The sequence below is a fragment of the Oncorhynchus mykiss genome, chromosome 13, assembly GCF_057628025.1.
Source record: "Oncorhynchus mykiss isolate SJ-2025 chromosome 13, ASM5762802v1, whole genome shotgun sequence".
NCBI classification, from domain to species: domain Eukaryota; kingdom Metazoa; phylum Chordata; class Actinopteri; order Salmoniformes; family Salmonidae; genus Oncorhynchus; species Oncorhynchus mykiss.
In genome coordinates, this window is record NC_143034.1 from 43,964,230 (window position 1) to 43,989,700 (window position 25,471).

General features: G+C 42.9%; 1 protein-coding gene across 19 annotated transcripts; it reads right to left on the minus strand.

Moving 5' to 3' along the window:
• On the minus strand, positions 1–24,732 carry si:dkey-89b17.4 (zinc finger protein 646). 19 transcript variants are annotated; one of them, XM_090196268.1, is made up of 8 exons: positions 24,324–24,478; positions 17,126–17,352; positions 12,945–15,729; positions 12,336–12,410; positions 11,029–12,147; positions 8,984–9,891; positions 3,941–4,327; positions 1–3,821 (listed from the first exon to the last, which is right to left on the minus strand). In XM_090196268.1, the coding sequence occupies exons 3-8, from the start codon at positions 15,530–15,532 to the stop codon at positions 3,349–3,351; spliced, it is 5,550 nt and encodes a 1,849-aa protein (XP_090052394.1). In that variant the 5' UTR covers positions 15,533–15,729; positions 17,126–17,352; positions 24,324–24,478; the 3' UTR covers positions 1–3,348. The 19 variants fall into 19 exon arrangements, 7 of the variants coding, with proteins under 7 accessions (XP_090052394.1, XP_021413285.3, XP_021413286.3 ...); XR_016485917.1 differs by lacking the exon at positions 17,126–17,352 and adding an exon at positions 10,408–10,952 and having other exon boundaries at positions 2,209–3,821; positions 11,094–12,147; positions 24,324–24,732; XR_016485913.1 differs by lacking the exon at positions 17,126–17,352 and adding an exon at positions 10,408–10,952 and having other exon boundaries at positions 2,429–3,821; positions 24,324–24,732.
• Between the last annotated feature and the right edge of the window lie 739 nt (positions 24,733–25,471).

The window sequence follows — 25,471 nt, forward strand, 5'->3', positions numbered from 1 at the left end:
TTTTTCCAGCTTTTATTTTCAGTACTCCGCATTAGGGGTTATAATATGGACAAGTTTTGTTAAGAAATGTATAATCAAAACATAGTTTATAAAAGTGTATAGTAAGCATTACATATATACTACAAAAAGTAAGAACTTTAAATTAAAACTTGTTAAAAGCAATTATTTCTAAACTAGCTGTAATGAAGGTTCAAGTGTCCATTTTGCATACTATTTTCAGGTATAACTAAAATATACAGTTGTCCTGTGGTCTAGTTTTATCACATTACTCCTAAATACAGTGACTTTATATTTCACTTACTAGCAGTACTCCCAGTAAAATACGTTCACACAGAGCTTTGAATAGTTGAATATAACACAATTGTATATGGAAATACTAGCTAATGAATGAATACAAAGGTTACAATACAAGAGTAACAATCTTAACATAATAAATGCACTAAACTTTTACAAAGTTATCCGTTTGTGTTTTTTTTGTGTGTGTGTGAAACAGAAGTGTCCAGTCTGAGTTGAGGGAAGACAGACACATCACTCAAAAGGCAAACATGTCAGCAATAATCCTTAATCTTCCTTAGACTTCATACTGCAATCAAAACACACATAGCAGCTCCCTGTTTATTGTACAAGGGAAACTTAAGGAAGTACAGTCAATTTAAAATGTCAAAGAGTCCTTCATCCTTGAATCCATGTCAATTATACATACCGTTGAAGTCAGAAGTTTACATACACCTTAGCCAAATACATTTAAACTCAGTTTTTCACAATTCCTGACATTTAATCCATGTAAAAATTCCCTGTTTTAGGTCAGTTACGATCCCCACTTTATTTTAAGAATGTAAATTGTGAGAATAATAGTAGAGAGAATGATTTATTTCAGCTTTTATTTATTTCATCACATTCCCAGTGGGTCAGAAGTTAGTGTTTGGTAGCATTGCCTTTTAATTGTTTAACTCGGGTCAAACCTTTCGGGTAGCCTTCCACAAGCTTCCCACAATAAGTTGGGTGAATTTTGGCCCATTTCTCCTGACAGAGCTGGTGTAACAGAGTCAGATTTGTAGGCGTCCTTGCTCGCACACACTTTTTCAGTTCTACCCACAAACGTTCTATAGGATTGAGGTCAGAGCTTTGTGATGGCCACTCTAATACCTTGACTTTGTTGTCCTTAAGACATTTTGCCACAACTTTGGAAGCATGCTTGGGGTCATTGTCCATTTGGAAGACCCATTCGCGACCAAGCTTTAACTTCCTGACTGGGGTCTTGAGATGTTGCTTCAATATATGCACATAATTTTCCATCCTCATGATGTTATCTATTTTGTGAAGCACCCCCACAACATGATGCTACCACCCCCATGCTTCACAGTTGGGATGGTGTTCTTAGGCTTGCAAGCCTCCCCCTTTTTCCTCCAAACATAATGATGGTCATTATGGCCAAACGGTTCTATTTTTGTTTCATCAGACCAGAGGACATTTCTCCAATAAGTACGATCTTTGTCCCTATGTGCAGTTGCAAACCATAGTCTGGATTTTTTTATGGCGGTTTTGGAGCAATGGCTTCTTCCTTGCCGATGTCGATATAGGACTCGTTTTACTGTAGATATAGATACTTTTGTACCTGTTTCCTCCAGCATCTTCACAAGGTCCTTTGCTGTTGTTCTGGGATTGATTTGCACTTTTTGCACCAAAGTACGTTCATCTCTAGGAGACAGAACGCCTCTCCTTCCTGAGCAGTATGACGGCTGTGTGGTCCCATGGTGTTTATACTTGCATACTATTGTTTGTACAGATGAACGTGGTGTTTGGAAATTGCTCCCAAGGATGAACCAGACTTGTGGAGGTCTACAATTTTTTTTCTGAGGTCTTGGCTGATTTCTTTAGATTTTCCCATGATGTCAAGCAAAGAGGCACTGAGTTTGGTAGGCCTTGAAAGATAGGCCTTGAAATACATCCACAGGTACACCTCCAATTGACTCAAATGATTTCAACTATCAGAGGCTTCTAAAGCCATGACACAATTTTCTGGAATTTTCCAAGCTGTCTAAAGGCACAGCCAACTTAGTGTATGATTTAGTGATTGTGATACAGTGAATTATAAGTGAAATAATCTGTCTGTAAAAAATTGTTGGAAAAATGACTTGTGTCATGCACAAAGTAGATGTCCTAACCGACTTGCCAAAACTATAGTTTGTTAACAAGAAATGTGTGGAGTGGTTGAAAAACGAGTTTTAATGACTCCAACCTAAGTGTATGTAAACTTTTAGACTACAACTGTACATGATGAATGGTCTGGAGTAAGTGTAAGGACAAGGGGTGGTTACAACACGTCTCCTAAACTGAGAGATCCTAAAGCATACTATAATGAGTTATAAAAGCCATACCGTGAATAATACAGTCAGATGTATAATTATGATACATGTTAAACCAAATGCAGGCACCGGCCCAACAATATACATTTCTTTATTTTTTTATCCAAGTTTTTTTTTTTATCATCTATACGCGCTTGCTGGCTAGGAGCAGTGTTTAAAATGTTGGGGCCAAGAGCCATTTTGAAATAATGGGAGGAATACATAAATGTTATGTCAGACAGTAGCAACCCATTAAGAGCATTGTCGTCATCTGCAGAATAATACAAGTTTGAAGCTCAGCTTCGTGCTGCCAGAAACACACAAGCTAGAAAACGATTAGAGCCTCACAAGAGAGCAATACACCCTCAGGTCAGTTCTATATTCTATATTACAGGTCAGTTCTATATTCTATATTACAGGTCAGTTCTATATTCTATATCACAGGTTAGTTCTATATGACTACATTCACCATTAACACTCAATCTTTACAATGTAAAATGTCAAAGTACATCTCAACTCTTCAATCCAACATATTGCGCGCATATGTTTAAAATCCATGAGTTACTCTTCAATATCTTTTATGCTGTATGACACAACAAAAGCCGCAAGCAAAGGCTTCACTGAAGATTAACAGATGAGATGTTATGATGTGCAGCAGTCAAAAAGGAACAATCCCAAAACCTTAATATTGACTTTTTTATATACCAGTAATCCTGGTGTACCATTGCAGGCAGAAGGGTTGTTGTACACTAGCAAAGGCCAACGAGTGAATGCAGTAAAGCACAGCTAACTGATTGGATGGGAGAAGATTTTGCAACCTGTATCCTAACCAGTGTAGATAGTGTCCATGTCAAGCCCACTTTTTCCCCTTGTCTGGGGTCGCATTGCCTTGTGCGTCTAAACCACATAACCTGCTCTATCACAGTCTATAACAAAATAGGGGATGGTGGTGAATGAGAAGGAGGGTGAAGAAGAGTTTTGGCACCTCCAGAACCTTGGCATTTCAATGCTTCCCCTTTCCCCACCCATACTTTGTATAAATATGGGTCTGAGGCAGAGCCAAGAGGGTGGCACTGGTAGCAGCCACAGACACATTGGTGCGCACAGGTCGCGCTGAGCTGCCCCAATGCAACTTCATGTGGTGACGCAGGTTGGAATTGCTGGAGAAGCGCTTGTCGCACTGCTGGCAGGAGAAGGGTTTCTCCTTGGTGTGGATGCGCCGGTGGATTATGAGCTGGGTGGACACACGGAAGAACTTTCCGCACTCCGGGCACTCGTAGCGCTTGGTCTCCGTATGGATGCGCCGGTGGTTCTTGAGGGCGTTCAGATTGTGAAACTCCTTTTGACAGGAGGTGCAGAAATAAACGCCTGTCTTGTGGAAGGTCTTGTGGTTGAGGAGGGAGCTAGCGTGACGGTAAGCACGGCCACACTGGTCACAGACGTACGATTTGGCCCCCACACCAATTACCGGTTTACCTGAAAATGTAAACGTTGAACTTGTATTAAACCACACTTCCAGAAACCTTGGCTTTTCAATGTATATCACAGCGGCACTTTCCCTTCCCCCACCTATAGAAATGGGCTTGAGCGCATACCCAGGAAACTGGAAGGAGCTGAGCCGCTCCAGTGCAACTTCATGTGGTGGCGTAGGTTGGACTTGCTGGAGAAGCGTTTGGCGCATTGCTGGCAGGAGAAGGGCTTCTCCTGGGTGTGAATGCGCTGGTGGACGATGAGTTGGCTAGGAGCACGAAAGGCCTTTCCACAATCTGAGCACCGGTGGCGTTTGACCTCAGTGTGGATGCGCCGATGGGTCTTGAGAGCCATCAGGTTGGAGAACTCCTTCTGACAAGAGCTGCAGAAATAGGCACCTGTCTTGTGGACGTTCTTGTGGTTCTGGAGGGATCCGGCATGGCGGTAACCACGGCCGCACTGGTCACAGACATGCGACTTGGGTGGTCTCCTTGCGCCAATTGGTGGATGACCTGAAAATGTAAAATGTAGGAATTGTGTCATGCCATAATTCTAATATTTCCGTTTGTATAAACATTCATGCTGGCTTCACATGCTCGGGGAAAATGGGGAAACTGGGAAGTCATAAGCCCGACATGGTTGTGTTCAGTTCTTTTGAAGTTGGATCAATTCTTAATGAAGTAAGCTAGCTTGCTTAACATCCACAATATGGTCAGACTAGCTACATTATACATAATGATAAGGTTGTAATTATCAAAAACAGATTTGTTGTCAAAGGTAAAAGGTCAGTGGTGAAACGTCACAACTTAGGTAACAAAAAGGTCTCTGTACTTGTAATTTCGACTTGGACAAGTGAAATTTTCCACTGGGAACTAATGTGAAAGCTGCATTAGAAACAGCTTCATCAATAATTCTTCAACAATTAAAGGTGCATTCCGTAACATTTCCACATGCACATAGATCTTAATATATCAGTAGTAATAAATTAATAAATTAATACTACAAAAACAAAAAGAACTGTCAGAGTGGCACGTCATGGCTACCCTCTGTTTATACAAAATGCAGCGTCTTCTTGATTCAATATTGGTTCTACTTTTTAGAAGTTGAAAGCCCAACAATATTGCGTCTACAAAATAATATTTTGGACTTATGTCATATTCTTCAAAATCAGAGAGGGAGTCAAAAATATCACTGAAATGTTACAGATAGCACCTTTAACAATAAATTGTTTTTCGGGCAATTCACCTGAGCCTTTTCAATATACAATCAAACCATTGGGCAAATCAAATTGGCCTTCCCTACACTGATGGCGTACTGAGCTTTGAGTCAAACGGTGAGGCTACATGTGTTGTAAATGTCATTCTCCCACTGTACACTGCAGGTATATGGGTTATTTATGCATTTCCACTAGCAACCAGTATTTCATTTGGTCGTTTACAAAGCCTTGTAAACCTTTGAATTTGGTGGAAGAATCTGATGTCTCAATTTGGGAACAAATGTATAGCTACAGTTAATTATATTCAACACGGGTGGATCTTTATTAAGCACAAACTATCATGCATATATAAAAGACGAAATGTACATGAAAACAAAACAAATATGGAACAGGTCAGAGTTACATGTGTAAGATTACGGGTGAGAGATTTGTGTCTTCAATATCTGGGCTAGTTTCATATTCATGGTGACAAATACACAAAAATTGCAATATTGCAATGTTGATTCTACAACCCGTAGGACAATTTACTCAAAAAACTATTTCATTTGGTTTCTACAAATACTTGACTGTTCCTTAATCAACCCAGACAAAAATATTTTATTTCATTAATTTGAGCAGCCACTTGTTAGTTTAACATATTAATCTAAGAGCTTATAGGAAGCAATTGAACAAAAGTAGACATCCAAAAACACACTTCACCACCACGCAGACACTCCATCCAACGTGTATAGTGACCACACTCTTGAAAAACATGTAATAGAAATGCACTGTGGTTGCTAGACGTTGGCATCAGCTCAACAGATTCCATATGGACACTATGTTAGCGTGCTAAGCTAACTAGCGGCAAATATGCACACTCAGACTTGACTGGGTTGATAAAAAATGTAAAAAACCCTACGTGGAAAAATGAGGTTGGTCTAAACATCAGCTAAGTGGAAAAACTAAAGAAAGGAGTTTGAGGATATTATTCTTCCAAGGATGAAAGAGCTCTAAACGCATTTGGTTGATTATAAATTAAGGTATATTTTCAACAACCACATTGTAAACTCAATATTATTGTGATTGTGTGTTGCATAAAACAAACACATATTCTAGCATCAAGATAATGGAATGCATTCAAAGATTGTACCTTAAAGATTACATATAGGTGCATTAGTGTCCATTTCCTTATTGTTTGGACTAACATGAGCAAATGACTGAAAATGACAAGAGGTCAAATCCTCTAGGGCTGTGTTTATACAGGGAGCCTTATGCCAATCTTTTTCTCCACTAATTGCCATTTTATCTAATATAGATCAGCTCTGAATAAGATCTGATGTGAAAAGATCTGATGTGATTGGTCAAAATAACATTTAGTGGAAAAAATATCAGCAACGGCCTAGGTGTATGATGAGGGCACCAGCCTTTCCAAAGGCAACAAGGTAAATAACATGATCAAACTTCATCCGCAGTCTACATCATTTGCTTAAAGATCTGCAATTGTATACCCCCCTTCCTTACATATCCTCAAACAGGTCAATTATTTGGCCCCTCAACTAGACACATTTTAAGTTGACCAATTCACTGAAGTGAAAATGTTCAAGCCAGGTCTTTAACAAGGTCGAGTTAACCCAGGTTGATTTCACCTTCACAGGTTAAAAATGGCCTGTGTGAAAACAAGTTGATTATTTAAACACAACACTTTCAAAAGTACATTAAAAGCGTGGAGTTAAAGGACAATTGATTCACCACAATGTTCTTCACTTGTTTTCCAGCTATTTATTTTCAGTACTCAGCATTAGGGGTTATAATATGGACAGGTTTTGTTAAGAAATGAATTATGAAAACATAGTTTATAAAAGTGTGTAGTAGGCATTACATACATGTATGAAACAAAAAAGTTAGAACTGAAAATGATTCATTATAGTTGTTCAAACCTAATCCTTTCTAATCTAACCGTAATGATGGTTGGAAGTGTCCACTTTTAACCAATTCTGGAGAAAACAATTAAAATATAGTTAGTTGTCCTGTGGTCTAGTTTGCACATTGCTCTTAAAAATCACTTCACTGTCACTTTATATTTCACTTACTAGCACCAGCGCTCCCAGTAAAAGGTGTTCACACAGAGCTTTGAATAGTCAAAACGCAATTAAATAAAAGAAATACTAATAAATACAAGGGTTACGATTAAGGTGTAACAAAAACTTAAAGAGAATGAGGACTGAACGCACAAACAATTCACAAAGTCATCCCTTTTGAGTGTGAGCTTTTTGTGAAACAAAAGGAAGTCCAGTCTGACTTGAGGGGAGACGGTCACAACATCACTTCAGAAATAATTCCTTAAATCTTTGTACTGCAATCAAAAACACACATTATACAAGTTCCCCGTTTATTGTACAAGGGACTTTCTTTTTTTTTTTGTAAAACCATAACAAATTGAGACAACATGGAGGAGTACTGTAACAAGTGTTCTTTGGGAGTCCTTCATACTTGACTCCATGTCAATTATACATACAGGATGAATAGTCAGGGGTAAGTGTAAGGAAAGGGGGTGGTTACAACACAGCTCCTAAACAGAGATCCTAAGACTAGCGTTTTCCATTACAAGTGTTAATATAAATAAATGCATTCTACAATGATCTGTTTTATAAAAGTCAACTGTAAATAATACAGTCAGAATTACGATTACGATACAGGATAAAACCAAATGCCGGCATGGGCCTAACAATATACATTTTCTTTCCTTTTTTTTCCTTTTTTTTTTTTTTAAAACCACAACTTATTGTCTATACATGTTTACTAGTTAGGCGCAGTGTTTAAAATATGGGTGCCCAGAAACATTATTATTATTTTTTTTTAAATATTAGGAGGAATACACAAATGTGATGCCAGAAAGAAGCAACCGATAAAGAGCATTGCTGTCATCTGCAGAATAATAAGGTTTGAAGCTCATCTTCGTGCTGCAAGAAACACACAAGTTAGAAAACGATTAGAACCTCACAAGAGAGCAATACACCCTCAGGTCAGTTCTATATTACAGAAATGTGACATCTCCATCCACTGCATTAATTCACCGTTAAAACTACATTTTTACAATGCCAAAGTACATCTCCACTCTTGGTTCCAACATATTGCTCACCTCAGAGATACTGTTTGAAATAAAAAAAATGTCTTACTGTTTAAGATGTTTTGTAGAACAGGACAAAGGCCGCATGCAAAGGCTTTATCCAAAATCAACAGATATGGAATGGGATGTCGTGATGTGCAATGCATTCAAACTGCAAAGATGCCACAAAGAAAACCTTAACATTGGTCAAATTCATCAATGTGGTTGACTTGGTGAGCTTCACGCCACACTCTTGGCATGGCATAAGGATGTTCTTCCTAATGTGCCAGGTTTGCTGTAACTTTGACACTGGGGCTTAACTGTCAATAAAACACAGAGAAATCTACAATCATCTACTGTGCAACATGCAACAGGGGCTATGACAACAGTATATCATTAAGGTTTCTAAAGGGCCGAACAGAGAAGTCTAGCACGCATCCTACACTGAGTGAGCAGTAATCCTTGTGTACCATTACAGGCGAATGGGTTCTTGTCCCCTAGCAAAGGCCATCGAGTGAATGCAAGCAAGAGTAGCCATGCTGGTTGGGATGAAGCGGATGGGGGAAGCTTTTGCCACCAGACTGTCTTAACCAGTGTAGATGTCGTCCATGCCAAGTCAGTCCTCTCCCCCTCTACCCTCCCTGGTCTCAGGTTGCATGCAGGGCCTGGGTCTCTAAAACACATCAACTGTTCTGTGAAAATATACAGATATAAACCTCACACTATACAACAAGAGCGAGATGGTGGTGAATGAGAAGGAAGGGGACTAAGAGTTTTGGCACCTCTAAAACCTTGGCATTTCAATGCATCTCACACTAGCACCCCCACACCCCACCCATACTTATAGAAATGGGCCTGAGGGCATACCCAAGAAGCTGGCAGCGCCCATGGCCATGGTGGGGGGCGCTGAGCTGCTCCAGTGCACCTTCTGATGGTGGCGCAGGTTGGACTTGCTGGAGAAGCGCTTGTCGCATTGCTGGCAGGAAAAGGGCTTTTCCTTGGTGTGGATGCGCCTGTGGCAGATGAGCTGGGTGGACACACGGAAGGACTTTCCACAGTCGGGGCACTGGAAACGTTTGGGCTCAGTGTGAATACGCCGGTGGTTCTTGAGGGACATCAGGTTGGGAAACTCCTTCTGACAGGAGTTACAGAAGTAGGCGCCTGTTTTGTGACTGTTTTTGTGGTTGAGGAGGGAGCTGGCGTGGAGGTAGCCGCGGCCGCACTGGTTGCAGACGTGCGACTTGGTCCCCGTCGCCCCACGGCTCCTGCTGCCACTGGGGCCTTGGAAGGACAGGGAGTTCATTTTGGGTAGTCCATTGGGGACCAGTCCTTGGGCCTGCAACAGCGTGAGATCCAGGCCGGAGTCCCAGTTAAGGCCTGAGCTCCCGCCCCCGGATGTGCCCCCAGAGGCTCCCCCAGCCCTGGCCTGTTTCTGCTGGGGGGGCCTGGGGGCTTGGCCGTGAGAGATCTCCTGGTGGAGCCGGAAGCTGGCCTGGCTGGGGAAGCTGCGCTGGCAGGGGCCACAAGTTAGCTCCCTCTCCTTTAGGTGGACGCGACGGTGGCTGTTGAGCTGGGAGGAGACACGGAAAGCCTTGCCGCATTCTGGGCAGCGGTGACGCCGAATCTCTGAATGGATGCGCCGGTGGTTCTTGAGGGCCAGGAGGTTGGAATAGGTCTTGAGGCACACAGCACAGTGGTAAATGCCGACGGTGTGGGTGTTTTTGTGGTTGAGGAGGGAGCTGGCATGGGCGTAGGAGCGGCCACACTGGTCACATCTGTGGAGAGAGAATAGAAAAAGAAGAAATTAGTAACTGCTTGCGGTCCATTTTTTACTAATCTAACAAAACTAATTGGCTGGTTACCACTTTTCCATTAGATAAAACTTATATATCTCAAAATAATTTGTACAGGTATATGATCTGGAATCCGGCTTAAAGCTTTGGAGATGACTAAGTGGTTTACCATGTCCTGCAAGAAGAAATAGTCAATTTATACACATAGTAAAAAGGGGGACACATTTCGGTGGAAACAAGGGGGGGGGGAATATGGATCGTCATTAAATTAGTTTTCAATTATTTGATTGAGAGTCTTAGAAGGTATGTGTGGCTCCCTGCACTGCACATTTGGATACAACAATTCCATCCCACTTTCAAAGTTATTGAAATGATTCTGACTTTCTTATTGGCCGCAACTGTGGTGAAATATGGTGGCTTAGTGCAGATTGCCCCACCCCCATAAAATAACTAAATGACAACAAAGCATGTGCAGTGTAGCAAGCTCCAAATACTTACTGTGGATCTAAGGGTAGACCTATGCTCTTTATCAATGTAGTCTTTACTGTAACATCAGCAACAACAAAAAAACAAACATACAAGAACCTTTTCACTTCTATGGTCTTTTACCATTTTAACCAGCTTTTGTGCCTTGACTTTGTCAAACAAAGAAACCCACTAAACTAGGTTTACACTACCAACAACCTAAAAATGTACAATGTACCTATTAAAAGAGACAGGGAAGGCACAAACAAAGGAGCACTACAATTCATAACAAGTACAAGGAACACACAAATCATAAATCTTACTTATTATACTATGTCAGCTAGTTTGAATTGATATCAATTAATGGCAGTATTCTTTGTAAAAGCAGAAAATAAAACATCCAACTGAACAATCAAATCAAGTCTGATTCATAGTAGCCTAGGAAACGAATGTATATCTAACTGAAAGCAAACAGGGTGACTTATCTGGTCTCCACTAATCAATCTGTCCAAACTTCAGAAATATCCGAATTCCGGTGCACGTATGGTCCCAAGGAAGCCGGATTGGAGATCATATACCTGTAATAGACATGTAGAAACCTATGATCTTCACTATTTTCACTTCAAGAATCACAAACAACAGACGAAAACTCACGTGTACCGGCACTCTTCTCCCCCTGTCGTGCTTGCAGTGGCCATCCTCCTGCCCTCCTTGCCTACCTGGTTCTCCCCGCAGCGGTGCCTCGCCAGGCCTGACCTCCCCTGGAAGCTCTTCCCGCAGCTGGTGCAGCCAAAGCGTGTGTGGCCCTCCTCATGGACCTTCTGGTGATTGCGGAGGAATCTGGCTAGCCGGAATGCTTTCCCACAGTGGTGGCAGATGTGCCTCTTCTTCTGCGTGTGAATGCGCATGTGGTTGCGCAGCGCCATGTAGTTGGAGTACGGCTTGTCGCAGTAGGTGCAAGTAAAAGTGCCCGTCTTGTGTGTGTGCTTGTGGTTCAGCAGGCTGCTGGCATGTTTGTAAGAGCAGTTGCAGATGTCACAGCTGTAGGGGCGTTCATCTGGCACAAGGTCAGCCCCATCGATGCTGAGGCTTGAGCTGTTGAGGGAGGCAGAGGACGAAGGGAGCTGCTGAGCAGGGCAGTCATGTGCAGCCAGCTGGTCTGCAGTAGCGAAACCCTCACAGCACCCATCACACTCGTAATCCATTTGAGCAACAGCACCTGCAGCCCCCTTGCAGAGCTGTGCAGAGTGGTGGGTGGTCAGCTGCTTTTGGGTACGGAATCCTTTGCCGCACTCCTGGCAAGTGTGCTTCTTGAGGGCAAAATGAAGACGCAGATGGTTTTTCATGGCCAGGCGGTTCGGGTAAGTGGAGTTGCAGACATTGCAGTGATACTCGCCAATTTTGTGAAGATTCTTGTGATTGGCCAAGCTACCTGCATGACGATAGCTCCGTCCACACTCATCACAGGCGAAGGGTCGTCGTCCCCCTTCTTGTAGATCAAAATTCTGAGCCCTTGAAGTGCCAGCCTCTGAGTAGGGTTGCTTGAAGCCTTGTTGTTGTTGTCCATACTTGACTTCCCCCATGCCAGGGTTCTGGGATTTGGACGATTCTCCTCTCATGGCCTGCATGCCAGAGGGTCCTCCTTGATACCTTCCATTGCCTAGTTTTGCGAGCTGGGCGTGAGCCTTTGCTCGGTGTTCTTCATGGAGCCGAAGGTGGTTTTCCAGCTGCTTCTGGATCTTGAAGGCCTTCCCACACTCCTCACACTTGTGCCTGCAAAAAAAATGTAGGACCAAATTAAAGATGAGTTAGGAATTGGTAAGCACTCCTTTTCCCTATTCCACGATCTGCCAGCCACTTAACTCGCTCCTAACATCATGAGTGGACAAGCCTACTGGCTGAATGGGCACTAGCTACGTTTAGTAATGATGATAAAAGCACATTTGGGGAAAGTTATTTACCATTCAAGTAAAGCCATCGTTTCGGAATCGGGTGCCACTTGGGGACCGCTTCTCCCTGTGCCAGCGGCAGCCTTGCTGTAGCAAGCCAATAAAGGGAAATCACCAGTCAGAAATACATTTTACGTTTAGAATGGATTCAAAAATGTCATGGCCTGGCCATTTCTTGGGTTCCTAGGGGTTGCTTAAGGGGAGTTTTGTTTTTAAATTAGCTTTACAGATTGGACTGTAGCACAGAGTAGACTCTTACATTAAAATGACAATGTTGTTAGTTTTTCAGCTGTGCCGCTGTACAGTGAGGGAAAAGCGGTGTGTTTTCTTCAACAAATCGAATGCCTATTTTTTTTACATCAATGCGGAGGCCCTTCAACAGGCAAATTGATTATTCTTAGTATTATTACAATGAAAAATACCACATCTCATTATTTCAGAGAAAATAAAAACCAATCTATGGAAGAGATACTGTACAATCCAGATTTTAGTGTAAACTGTCCTATTGATGTCAACTGGAAATTTGGACCAAATTCAGCTATGCAAACAGATCTTATGTTATTAATACGCCCACAAAGACAAACAAGTCTCAATGGGGAAAAGCATCAAACAAAAGCTTACCTTTTTAAATCAAAGTGGGTCCTCTGGTGGTTCTTAAGGGCCAGCAGGTTGTAGTAGCGCTTCTGGCAGACAAGGCATCTGAAGACTCCGGTCTTGTGAGATTTCTTGTGGTTGAGCAGGGAGCAAGGGTGCCTGTAGCCCCTTCCACACTGGTCACATTTGTGGGGTCGATCCTCTGAATCTGGCATCTGTTGTCTACGGTCCTGTCCTCCCATATCACGACTGCCCCCAGGTCCTCCAACTCCGCCGCCACCAACTCCGTCTCCGCCAGTCATCCCTTTAGCGCCATTCAATCCTTCTTTGCTCAGCACTCCTCCTCTTCCCTTTCCAGGACACAGGTGAGTAATCAGGTGATGGCGATCAGCAAAGAACATGCCACAGTCAACGCAAATGTGATTCCTCCCATCACCATCCATTTTGCCATTAGTATTGGTGGGATCGGCCCCCATGCTCTGCGCTGCTGCATCGGACCTTTGTGGCCCATGAATCAGTTGGTGGTTTAACAGGTCTTGCTTTCTGGAGAAGCTCTGGCCACAGGTGCTGCAGATAATCCTCCAGTCTGCCTCACCGTTAGGCGAAAGTGCCGAAGTCCCAGGCCCTGTGGGATTGTTAGCATGGCTGCGCAGATGGCTCCTCAGAGCTCTGAGGCTGGCATAATGGTTTCCACACACCGAGCACTGGTACACTTCACCATCATCTTCATCTTCTTTATTCATCCTTTTCCCCCCTCCTTGGGCATGGGACTGAGAACCATACTGAGAGCGCTGTCCATTGCTCTCTTTCACATTTCCTCCACCTGAAGGGAGCGCAGCGCCTCCAGGACTGTTGTAGCCACTCATGTTTCCCATGAATCCATTGGACATCCCCTGGTTCTGTCGCCGTTGGGGGCACATGTGAGACTTGATGCCAGAGATGTCTCCATACATTTCTCCACAGTCAGTGCACATGTGTCTATCAGCCTGGCGGTGGTTCTGGGGAAGAGGGGAGTGCCCAGAGTTGCTCTGGGCAAGGGAGCCATCAAATCGATCATGGAACTCCAGTGAATCCAAACCACTGCTGTGTCCACCATCAGGTACAAAGTGAGCAGCGTCACCAAGATTTCCAGGGAGGGAGATAGGGGTGGTTGCGCCGCTCCCCTCCTGCACATAACTATTCTGAGAGTCAAGTGTCAGGGGTTCCGAGGAGAGCCAGTCACCTTCAGTGTTGAGGGATGATTGGTTGGATGTTCTTCCCTTATGGCTGCGGAGGTGGCTATGCAAGGCTGCCAAGTGCGGATACTGCTTGCAGCAGATGGTACACTGGTAGAGGCCAGTCTGGTGGGAGCGCTTGTGGTTGACCAGGCTTCCAGCATGGCGGTAGCTTTTCCCACAATCCTGACACTTGAAACGACGTTCGCCATCATCAGAAGAAGATTGCACTCTCTCTCCAGATGGTGATGGGTTAGAGTTAGAGCCAATCCCATCAGTGTTCAGGATACCATCCTGACCATGGGAGCCTGGGTGGGGGTCATGGGTCAGGTAATGAACTTTGAGGCTCTCCAGATCAGGATGCCCAGCCCCACAGTATGCACAAGTGTAAATGGGATTATTAACAGGAGGTCCAAGCATTGGGTCAAAGGGGCCACGTTTATCATTTGGCAAAGGAGGAAGCGGCAGAGGGTCACCCAGGGCAGGTGTGTATGCTGGGGAGCGGACAGTGCTGAGATTGTGCGCCATTATCCCAGGGAAACTACGGGAAAGACCCAGTGAAGAGGAGGCTGCATTATGCAACAGGATGTGCTCCTGGAAGTCACTCTTGTTGGGCAAAGCTACCTGGCACAGGTGGCAGAAGCAGTTAGCTGCATCATCGGTTTGGGGAGCAGACGAACGCTGATCAGTCACAGAGTCATGTATGTTGTTAACCATCGATGCTCCAGGAGTCTTAAACTTTGAGTGGGTTCGCTCATGACCATTGAGAGCAGCCAGGTTGTTGAACTGCTTGTAACAGACGGTGCACTTGAACGCCCCTTCCTGATGACATTTCTTGTGATTAACCAGGCTCCCATGGTGGCGGTAGGTCCTATCACACTGATCGCATTTGAATGGACGATCCCAGGCGTCATCGGTTACAGGTGACTTCTTATGATCATCTGGGTCATGTGACATCACACCATGACCCATTCCACTGTTGTTCAGGTGACTGCGGGCAAAGCCATCAGACAGGTCTTGTGCAAGACCATAGTTCCTCTCATCATGTCCGTCTTCAGCGCCTTCGTCACCGCCGTCTTCCTCTGCCTGGGCACTGCTTGGGGATAGGGTGTGGATACGGAGGTGGTTCTTCAGAGCCACAGCATTGGGCAGGGTTCTGGTGCAGACTGGGCACTGAAAGGAACCCACTTCATGGGATTTCTTATGGTTGGCCAGGCTGCCAGCATGCTTATAGATGCGGCCACATTGCTCACACTCAAACCTCCCATTTTCTTCTTGCTGGTAGTGAGCCTTCATGTGTTCTAATAGACTAGGGGTACTGGGGCAAACCATATCACACTCTTTACAGGGGAAACCCTTGACACGGCTCATATCATGCATTGCCATAGTAGGCGTATACATTTAAGGAAGGGGTATTCAAATCTCAAGATAATAAACAAAAGTAGACAAGGGTAAAATAGAGTCTTAGCTCTTGGACTCTGTGGCGTCAGCCATTTTCTTCCCAGAGCTGAAGAAAGTCTTCTCTTTCAGCCATTCAATACCACCCCGTCAGGGCAGCACCGGAAGGATCTGGACACGGAGCAGGCACTGGAAGAGCACTGTTGAAATTGGAAAAACAAAGGAGGCATTAAATCATTTTGAAGAGACTCAAACCAGAAACGATTATACATACTGAACGTCTAGCCATTTGCACTGTCAACGTGGAAAGGTTATCTATTCTATACTGCAACAAAAATATGACAAAGAACATCTTCATTGGAATAGTAATGGTCTGGGAAAAGCAAACCAGTTGAAAATCCGCCGCATCAGTCATTCAGACCAATAAAATGTTTCCAACATTGAAGCTCTACCTATCAAGGGTGCTGGGCAGGGTAAATCAAGCATACCTACATGTAAGAGCAGGAACACACACAGGATTGTTTACCGTATGCCAGCCAAGAGTAATTTGCACTTCTGAACAGAGTGTCGGCAGTAAATCTCACAGCAAAGACCTTGAAGTCATCTGTCACAAATCCTTAAAATACTACAAACCAGAAGAAGGCAGTAGCGTTGTTTGGCAATGCATTTCCGTGTGTTTGGCTTAGTTTATGGTCTAGATTCCAACGTTAGCTAGCTAGCTAGTTGCGCTGATGTTGCTATTTTGTAGAATGGCCAGTATCAACTAGATAACTACCTAACAAGATGATGAAGAAACAATTCAATTCACTCTACATAATCCCAGTGCCAGCACATAGCCAAATGTTTAGCACAACATAGCTAGCTAGCTAAGGACACTGCATTAGCGCGGCAGCTAACACAGGAAGCTGTTTCGTGGAAACTAATCCATTGTGATTTAATTAGAACATCAATACTAGCTATAGTGGTTAGCTAGCTTGGAGGAAGTATTTAGTGTTGTGTACATTGCGTCTGTGCACTTAGCTAGCTACCATCCCATAACCTAATTGCATATGAAGTGTGACTGGCTTATCCGTGGAGAGAGAAAATGCCATTTTTGTCACTCTTGTTGGCTCCCCCACGTGGGGCATTGTGCTCTCTGATCGGCTCAAAGCCAAGTGAAATTTTATTGGTCACATACACGTGTTTAGCTGATGTAATTGCGGGTGTAGTGAAACACTTGTGCTTCTAGTTCCAACAGTGCAGAAATATCTAACCATTTGACAACATATACCCAATACACACAAATCTAAGTAAAGGAATGGAATTAAGAAAATATAAATATATATGGATGAACAATGTCAGAGCGGCACATACTAAGATACAGTAGAATAGTATAGAATACAGTATATTCATAGGAGTTGAGTAATGCAAGATATGTAAACATTATTAAAGTGACAATATTAAAGTGACTAGTGTTTCATTTATTAAAGTGGCCAATGATTTGTGTGTATAGGCAGCAGCCTGTGTTAGTGATGGCTATTTAACAGTGATGACCTTGAGATAGAAGCTATTTTCAGTCTCTCGGTCCCAGCTTTGATGCACCTGTACTGACCTCACCTTCTGGATGATAGCGGGGTGAACAGGCAGTGGCTCTGGTGGTTGTTGTCCTTGATGATCATTTTGGCCTTCCAGTGACATGCTGTAGGTGTCCTGGAGGGCAGGTAGTCTGCCCAGGGTGATGCGTCGTGCAGACCGCACCACCCTCTGGAGACCCAAGGTTGTGTGTGGTGCAGTTGCCATACCAGGCGGTGATAACCCACGACAGGATGCTCTCAATTGTGCATCTGTAAAAGTTTGAAGGTTTAAGGTGACGAGCCACATTTCTTCAGCCTCCTGAGGTTGAAGAGGCACTATTGCGCCTTCACCACACTGTCTGTGTGGGTGGACCATTTCAGTTTGTTCGTGAAGTGTACGCCGAGGAACTTAACGTCCCACCTTCTCCAGTGCTGTCCCGTGACCAGGGGGTGCTCCCTCTGCTGTTTCCTGAAGTCCACGAGCATCTCATTTGTTTTGAAGTTGAGTGAGAGGTTATTTTCCTGGCACCACTCCCAGAGCCCTCACCTCCTCCCTGTAGGCCGTCTCGTCATTGTTGGTAATCAAGCCTGCTACTGTTTGTCTGCAAATTTGATGATTGAATTGGATACGTGCTTGGCCACGCAGTCATGGGTAAAGAGGGAGTACAGGAGGGGGCTGAGCACACACCTTTGTGGGCCCCCAGTGTTGAGGATCAGTGAAGTGGAGGTGTTGTTTCCTACCTTCAACACCTGGGGGCGGCCCGTCAAGAAGTTCAGGACCTTATTGCACCGGGCGGGGTTGAGACCCAGGGCCTCAAGCTTATTGATGAGCTTGGAGGGTACAATGGTGTTGAATGCTGAGCTATAGTCAATGACCAGCATTCTTAAATAGGTATTCATTCCTCTTGTCCAGATGAGATAGGGCAGTGTGCAGTGTGATGGCAATTGCATCGTCTGTGGACTTATTGGGGCGGTAAGCAAATTGAAGTGGGTCTAGGGTGACAGGTAAGGTGGAGGTGATATGATCCTTGACTAGTCTCTCAAAGCACTTCATGATGACAGAAGTGAGTGCTACAGGGCGATAGTCATTTAGTTCAGTTACCTTTGTATTCTTAGGTACAGGAACAATGGTGGCCATCTTGAAGCATGTGGGGACAGCAGATTGGGACAGGGAGATTGAATATGTCCGTAAACTGACCAGCCAGCTGGTATGCGCATCTCTGATGACGCGGCTAAAGATGCCGTCTGGGCCGACAGCCTTGCAAGGGTTAACAAGTTTAAAATGTCTTACGTCGGCCACGGAGAGCCCACAGTCCTTAGTAGCGGGCCGCGCCGGTGGCACCGTGTTATCCTCAAAGCGGGCAAAAAACGTGTTTAGCTTGTCTGGAAGCAAGACGTTGGTGACCTGGCTGGTGGCTGGTTTTCCTTTTGTAGTCTGTGATTATCTATAGACCCTGCCACATACAGTACGTCTGAGCCATTGAATTACGACTCACTTTGTCTCTATACTGACATTTTGCCTGTTTGATTGCCTTGCAGAGGGAAAAGACTACTCAGCTTTTATTCTGCCATATTCCCAGTCACCTTGCCATGGTTAAATGCAGTGGTTCGCACTTTCAGTTTTGTGCAAATGTTGTCATCTATCCACGGTTTCTGGTTAGGGTAGCTTTTAAAAGTTTTTGGCCACTGACGAGCACTGCGATTCTACAAGTAGAAACGGCATGCTCATCGCTACCAGGTCGGCACCACTTTTGTTCTAGCAAGAGAAGGAATGGCCTCCCACTGTGATAAGTACCTATCGGCAGTCTGACTCTCTGCGTTTCATGCTTAATGGTCCTGAAATTGAGGCGATGTCCAGAAACAAAAGCCCAATCCCAAAATTGGCCCCTATAAACTTGTGGAGATCTGATAGGTGTACTTTAAGTAACATCGCAATAGCTCTACCTTGTCCTCTAATAGGCCAGGGGGAAGTTTCACCATATTGCTTATACCAATCAAATCCTCTCAGATCTCCAGAAGTGCATTGGGCGAAAGGTTTAAGGTTCAATTTGGGATTGGGCCAACCCCTAGCCCCAAATCCCCTAGACCAGTGGTACTCAACTCTGACCATACGACAGGGTTTTCCAAGCTCGGTCCTCTGGACCCCAAGGGGTGCACGTTTTGGTTTTTGCCCTAGCGCTACAGAGCTGATTCAAATAATCAACTAGCTTTGTAATTTTAAATCAGCTGTGTAGTGGTAGGGCAAAACCAAAACGTACTTCCCTTGGGTGCCCTAAGACAGAGTTTGGGAAATGCTGCCCTACAGGGTCTGGAGTAGAGGTCGACCGATTATGATTTTTCAACGCCGATTCCGATTATTGGAGGACCAAAAAAGCAGATACCGATTAATCGGACAATTTTAAAAATAAATACATTTAATTTAAAAAATGTATTTGTAATAATGACAATTACAACAATACTGAATTATCACCCATTTTAACATAATACATCAATAAAATCAATTTAGCCTCAAGTAAATAATGAAACATGTTCAATTTGGTTTAAATAATGCAAAAAAGTGTTGGAGAAGAACATAAAAGTGCAATATGTGCTTTGTAAGAAAGCTAACATTTCAGTTCCTTGCTCAGAACATATGAAAGCTGGTGGTTCCTTTTAACATGAGTCTACAATAATCCCAGGTAAGAAGTTTTAGGTTGTGGTTATTATAGGACTATTTCCCTCTATACCATTTGTATTTCATTAACCTTTGACTATTGGATGTTCTTATAGGCACTTTAGTATTGCCAGTGTAACAGTATAGCTTCCATCCCTCTCCTCGCTCCTCCCTGGGCTCGAACTAGCAACACAACGACAACAGCCACCACATCGAAGCAGCGTTACCCATGCAGAGCAAGGGAAACAACCACCCCAAGGCTCAGAGCGAGTGAAGTTTGAAACACAATTAGTGCGCGCTAAATAGCGTTTCAATCAGTGACATCACTTGCTCTGAGACCTTGAAGTAGTAGTTCCACTTGCTCTGCAAGAGACGCAGCTTTTGTGGCGCGATGGGTAACGATGCTTCGTGGGTGACTGTTGTTGATGTGTGTAGAGGGTCCCTGGTTCGCGCCCGGGTATGGGCGAGGGGACGGTCTGAAGTTATACTGTTACATTTACGCGCCTGCTTCTGCCTGCCACCGCTCAGTCAGATACTTGTATGCTCAGTCAGATTATATGCAACACAGGACACGCTAGATAATATCATCAACCATGTGTAGTTAACTAGTTAACTAGTTATGATTGATAGTTTTTTATAAGATAAATGTAATGCTAGCTAGCAACTTACCTTGGCTTACTGCATTTGCGTAACAGTCTCCTTGTGGAGTGCAACGAGAGAGAGAGGCAAGTCGTTATTGCGTTGGACTAGTTAACTGTAAGGTTGCAAGATTGGATCCCCCGAGCTGACAATGTGAAAATCTGTCTTTCCGCCCCTGAACGAGGCAGTTAAACCCCCCCCCCCCTCCGTTCCTAGGCCGTCATTGAAAATAAGAATGTGTTCTTAACTGATTTGCCTAGTTAAATAAAGAGTAAATAAAGGTGTAAAAAAAACAAGATAATAAAATAAAAATTAGCGGCAAATCGGAGCCCAAAAATACAGATTTCCGATTGTTATGAAAACTTGAAATCGGCCCTAATTAAATCAGTCGACCTCTAGTCTGGAGGCTGCTGGTACTTAATTTATTACCAACACCTGGTGTCCCAAGTCAAAATCACTCCCTGATTAGAGGGGAACATGAAGAAAATTCAGTGGAACTGGCTTTGAAGGTCCAAAGCTTAGTTTGAGTGCCCTAGACCCTGCTTTTAAAAATTATTTCCCTCTAATCAGGGACTGATTTAGACATGGTACACCATGTGGGTGCAATTAATTATCAGGTCGAACAGAAAACCAGCAGTAGTCCTGACCTTGGGAGGGTAAAACGTTTATATCTCTGCCCTAGACACTTGGAGATCTAAGAGGCAATATGGTAAAATCTTTACCTTGCCCTCTGATAGACTTGGTGGAATTTTGACATATTTCCTCCACCTGTTCAATCCTCTCAGATCACCACAAGTGTCTAGGTCAGGGGTCGAAAACAGGTGGCCCGCGGGCCAAAAATCATCCATGGTGGGCTAAATTATGGTCAATTTGCATTTAAAATTATTATGATCCGGCCCCCCGACAATCAGCTCCGCCAAAAACCCTCCAGCTGACTCTAGTTGCCTACCCCTGGTAAGAAGAACAGGCGAAGCGAGGCTCCACTCCTGTCAATTTGTCCACATGAGAATACAGCAATAAGCAGACCAAGTGGGGAGCTTATTTAATCAAATTGAAGTTTCATAAAGTTTAGGTTGTTACGAATTTAGTGATAAGTGAATGAAATTGTATAGTTGTTTGTTTTGAACACGCGTAGCTGCCCTCTCATTGGCTAGAATGTTCCCACCTGATCTTCCCCCTCCTGCCTGCCTTGCCGACAACTCCCACCGTTAGGGCAGACACAAATTAAAAGATTTTTACCTACACAGCCCTGAAAGGCTGGTCTAGTGCCCATCCACATCAGATGAACTGCCATTGGTCTATTATACTCAGATCACATTGTGACATGTTGTGGGCCAAAAGTTCCATCCCACCTGAACAGGCTGAAATTCCAGGATTTTTTAAAACAGCTCTTACACAAAGGGGGCTTTATCATAATTTTCACAATTTCAGTGTGTTATTTTGACCTTTATGGAAACGTGAGATAAAAAAACAAATTTTGAACTGCACTGCCCTTTTAACATTCAACACTTGTGCTTTATTGTGGGGTGAAAAAACATGATATCAGTTCACAAGCTCTTTGGACACCATAAAGGTTACTTTGGAGTCATTACAACTGTGAATATGCATCGACAAACTTAAAAAATATATGTTGTCTTACATTTATAGAATTCAATGCTTTATGTTTTGCCAATGTTTGAATCGGACATTTGTTCAAATTAGTCTATAGTTTATTTGTACACATGATTTATCATCTGACAGTTGTCAGTGTGGATTCAAAGTTTTACTGATTGTATTTAGGCATATGTGCTAACTAAGGACTTGTGTTGTGAGAACTTTTAGACATGGCTTTTGTTTTATTGGATGTGGCACGTTTGCAGCTTGTGTTCGCTTCCGCCAGGCTGACCAGTGTGTCGTGTGCCAAGTTCTTCCTGAAGGATCTTGGGAACCACACCTATAGTTTGCACATTTACAGCACAAAAGACAATACAAAGGTTTGTGGAATGCCTAATTTCACAATCTATGTAAATTCTGTGATAATTCATCCAAATTTGAGATGTTGGACTAAAATATAAGCTAATGCAAGATTGATATTACAGTTGTACACACAATTCTCATTTTAAAAAATGGGTCAAATGCAACATTGGTCATTTTCAGTAACATAGGCCTAGTATTGACACAGGCCTACCAGTATTTGTTCCTGCAGTCAAGTGACCTCAACAGAACACACTTTATACCCTGCATGGGTTAGTCTTACAGTTCTCTTGTGAAAGTCCCATAACCTCTGGGATGGTACCCTGACCCAGGGCTCTGACGACAGGCCATCTGGATGTGCTAGGCTCATCAAGCCAATCAAGATCTGTGTAGCAAAATACCAGATGGGTAGCACTTTGTCTACAGTTGAGGTTGTCTGTCATCTGTTGTTTACACTTTGAAGCATATTCATTGCTGAGCTGAGCCCAGGTTGGAATAAAGGCATATGTCTTTTCAAATGATAACAAAAAAAATCACAATGGGCCCATGGTGTAAAAAGTGACCCGATTTAAATCTCTGGCCTACAGAAGCCATAGTTTCTGTTCTCTTTGGGGAGGAAAATGTCATGTGAATGTGCCCACTTCAGCTCGAGTGGCCATTATCAAACGTGGTGTGAATGATGCAAGTAGCAGAATTTTTAAAACGTAAGAATGGGGAGGTGAAGCATAAACAACTGGAATACTGACCACTGACTAATTCCCATTTACAACTAAATGCAAACAAAAAATGACAATGTCTAAGAACTGTCAAATACAATTATGTAACTAGTTAGCCTAGAAAACAAGCGAAACTCATTTGATAGCAGAAGAAACTATTTTAAACAGCGAAATCACAACCATCTTTACATTTAACGCGCAAATAGTTGTACATACACCGTTTGCTTTTGCTAATATCTTTACATTTACTTTGTGTGACTCGATGTTTACACGTGCATTGTTTTGGTTGAGAGCTCGGACGAATTGGGTCTGGAGCTACATTTCAACAAATACAATGTTTTTCTTTCATATTAAGGAGGCCCATGAAACTGTAATTCGAAATAATTTTTATAATGTATAATCTGATTTTGTGGTGGGCGGCGATTCTAACGCGATCCGTGACCTTGGCTTGAATTTTCTACATAGTTCACACAGCGTAACATTTTCAGGACAAAAGCAGGGCATCTTTACCACCGATCAGCGAGACATTCCGTGCTCTTTTCCATCGGACGACTCCCCAAATTAGGCAACGTCAAGGCCGGAGGACCGAGAAAGCATAAACTATGACATTTTGCTCATAAATGCATAGTTAACTGAAACACCGAATTATTAAAATGTTTAAATATAATGCGAATTCGCTTTACACAAAAATCTAAGAGAACGACTAAATTTCCATCAAATTGCTTTCTAAGAAGCTATTTGCAACTAGCTAGTACGCTAGCCGCGTTTTAGCTAAGTTAGCTGTGCAAACACTAGCCTTTTAGCTAGGTCAAGTTGTGAAAAGAGATGACTTCGGATCATATACATGCATATTAAATGTTATTATAATACAAGTGTAGCTAAATGTGAGACATTACTTCACCTTAAGGAGCAATTGACCTGGCAAACTAATGTAATAATCTGCAACGACCCGACAAACTAGCTAGCGCGGCCGCCTAGCTAAGTACCCCCCACGATGCTAAAAAAAATACAAGGAAAACGGAAGTCGTTAACTCTACATTTTGCAAGCGCAAATAAATATAACATGCACATTCTGCATACATGCATGTATATTCCCTTGTTATCTGCACAGAACATATTATTTCAATTAATGCCTTAGCAAGCCAAATAACCGTGGCACGCAAAGGTTAGCTTGCTGGCTAACGTGCGCTAGCCTAGAACCAACAAAGATCTCGACAAATACACTCTGGCCCATTGATGGAAAACATATATTTTTTATACGTTTTACGCACTCGACTTACCCGTTTAATGACGTTCTTTGCACCAGAGCGAATGATGCCGAATCTGAAAAACGCAGCATTTGCGTTCTCATTTAGGAGACTTGTTATTTTTTCAGATCAACAACCGACTTTGGTTCTTCGGTCATTTTTTTCTCCACGGATTCAACATACTTCCTGCTAGCTAGCCGTGTGAAGCGGAGACATACGTACTTTTGCGCGTCATCATGCGCAGAATAACATTTTAGTCTGCATCAAACACCTATATTTTTTAAAAACAGATTACTTTTTTTCCATGCTGTACTGTATTTTGCTCTCCAGAAACTGTAACTTGTCCATTTTGCTGATGCGCGCTCAATCATGTTGTTAATCCAAATCAGACAAACATCCACAGTTGGTGCAGGCGCTGCTCATAATAGATTCCCGTGAAAACAGCCTTTGCTTCGTGGATCATGAAGGAAATGACATTCCGAGGTCACTATGTCTGTCTATGGTATTGTAAATTACTGTCATTGTTTCTTTCATGGTTTGGGAGTGATAGTTTAATACTCCAAAATGATTTAGTTTATTAGATTGCAACACGAAATGACATTCTGAGGTCACTATGTCTGTTCATGGTATTGTACATTACAGTCATTGTTTCTTTCATGGTTTGGGAGTGATAGTATAATACTCCAAAATTATTTTGTTTATTAGATTGCAACACTTGATAACCTATAGTTGATTTTCTCAGGGTGTCCAATGTGCTTCACTGTGTTCTAATCTGTTTTCTATTAGCCTATTCCCAATTTAGTTTGAAGTGATCCACATGCAAAAATATTGCTTGTGAAATAGAAATCAAGTGTATCAGTTGACAATTTCACAGCCATCGGATACATTTTATGCCATTGTGTTTGTGAATCTATTTATATTTCCAAGGCATATATGTTTCTTGGCACGCAGATGTAACCTTCCTAACCGTCATTCAAAGCTATTGCAATCATTTATGATAGTTCAATAAGTGACATTTCCATTTGATCCATGAGATTTCTGTTTTTGCTTTGAAAATGTATAGTTACATAGGAGCCTGGAGGTAGTCACCTAACCCTGATTATAGGACACTGCATTTTAGTAAAATATTTATCATTTGTTTTATTATTATTATTATTGTATATCATTATCAGTATGACTAT

Bases quoted from the DNA above. Each gene is read 5' to 3' on its own strand.
- si:dkey-89b17.4 (XM_021557610.3), bottom strand. From the start codon at position 15,532: ATGTATACGCCTACTATGGCAATGCATGATATGAGCCGTGTCAAGGGT. The intron at 12,148-12,335 runs GTAAATAACTTT...TTTTTTTTGCAG, and splicing joins ACGATGGCTTTACTTGAATG to GCACAAGTGTGAGGAGTGTG. The intron at 4,328-8,983 runs GTATGCCCTCAG...TTACATTTTCAG, and splicing joins GGGCGCTGCCAGCTTCTTGG to GTCATCCACCAATTGGCGCA.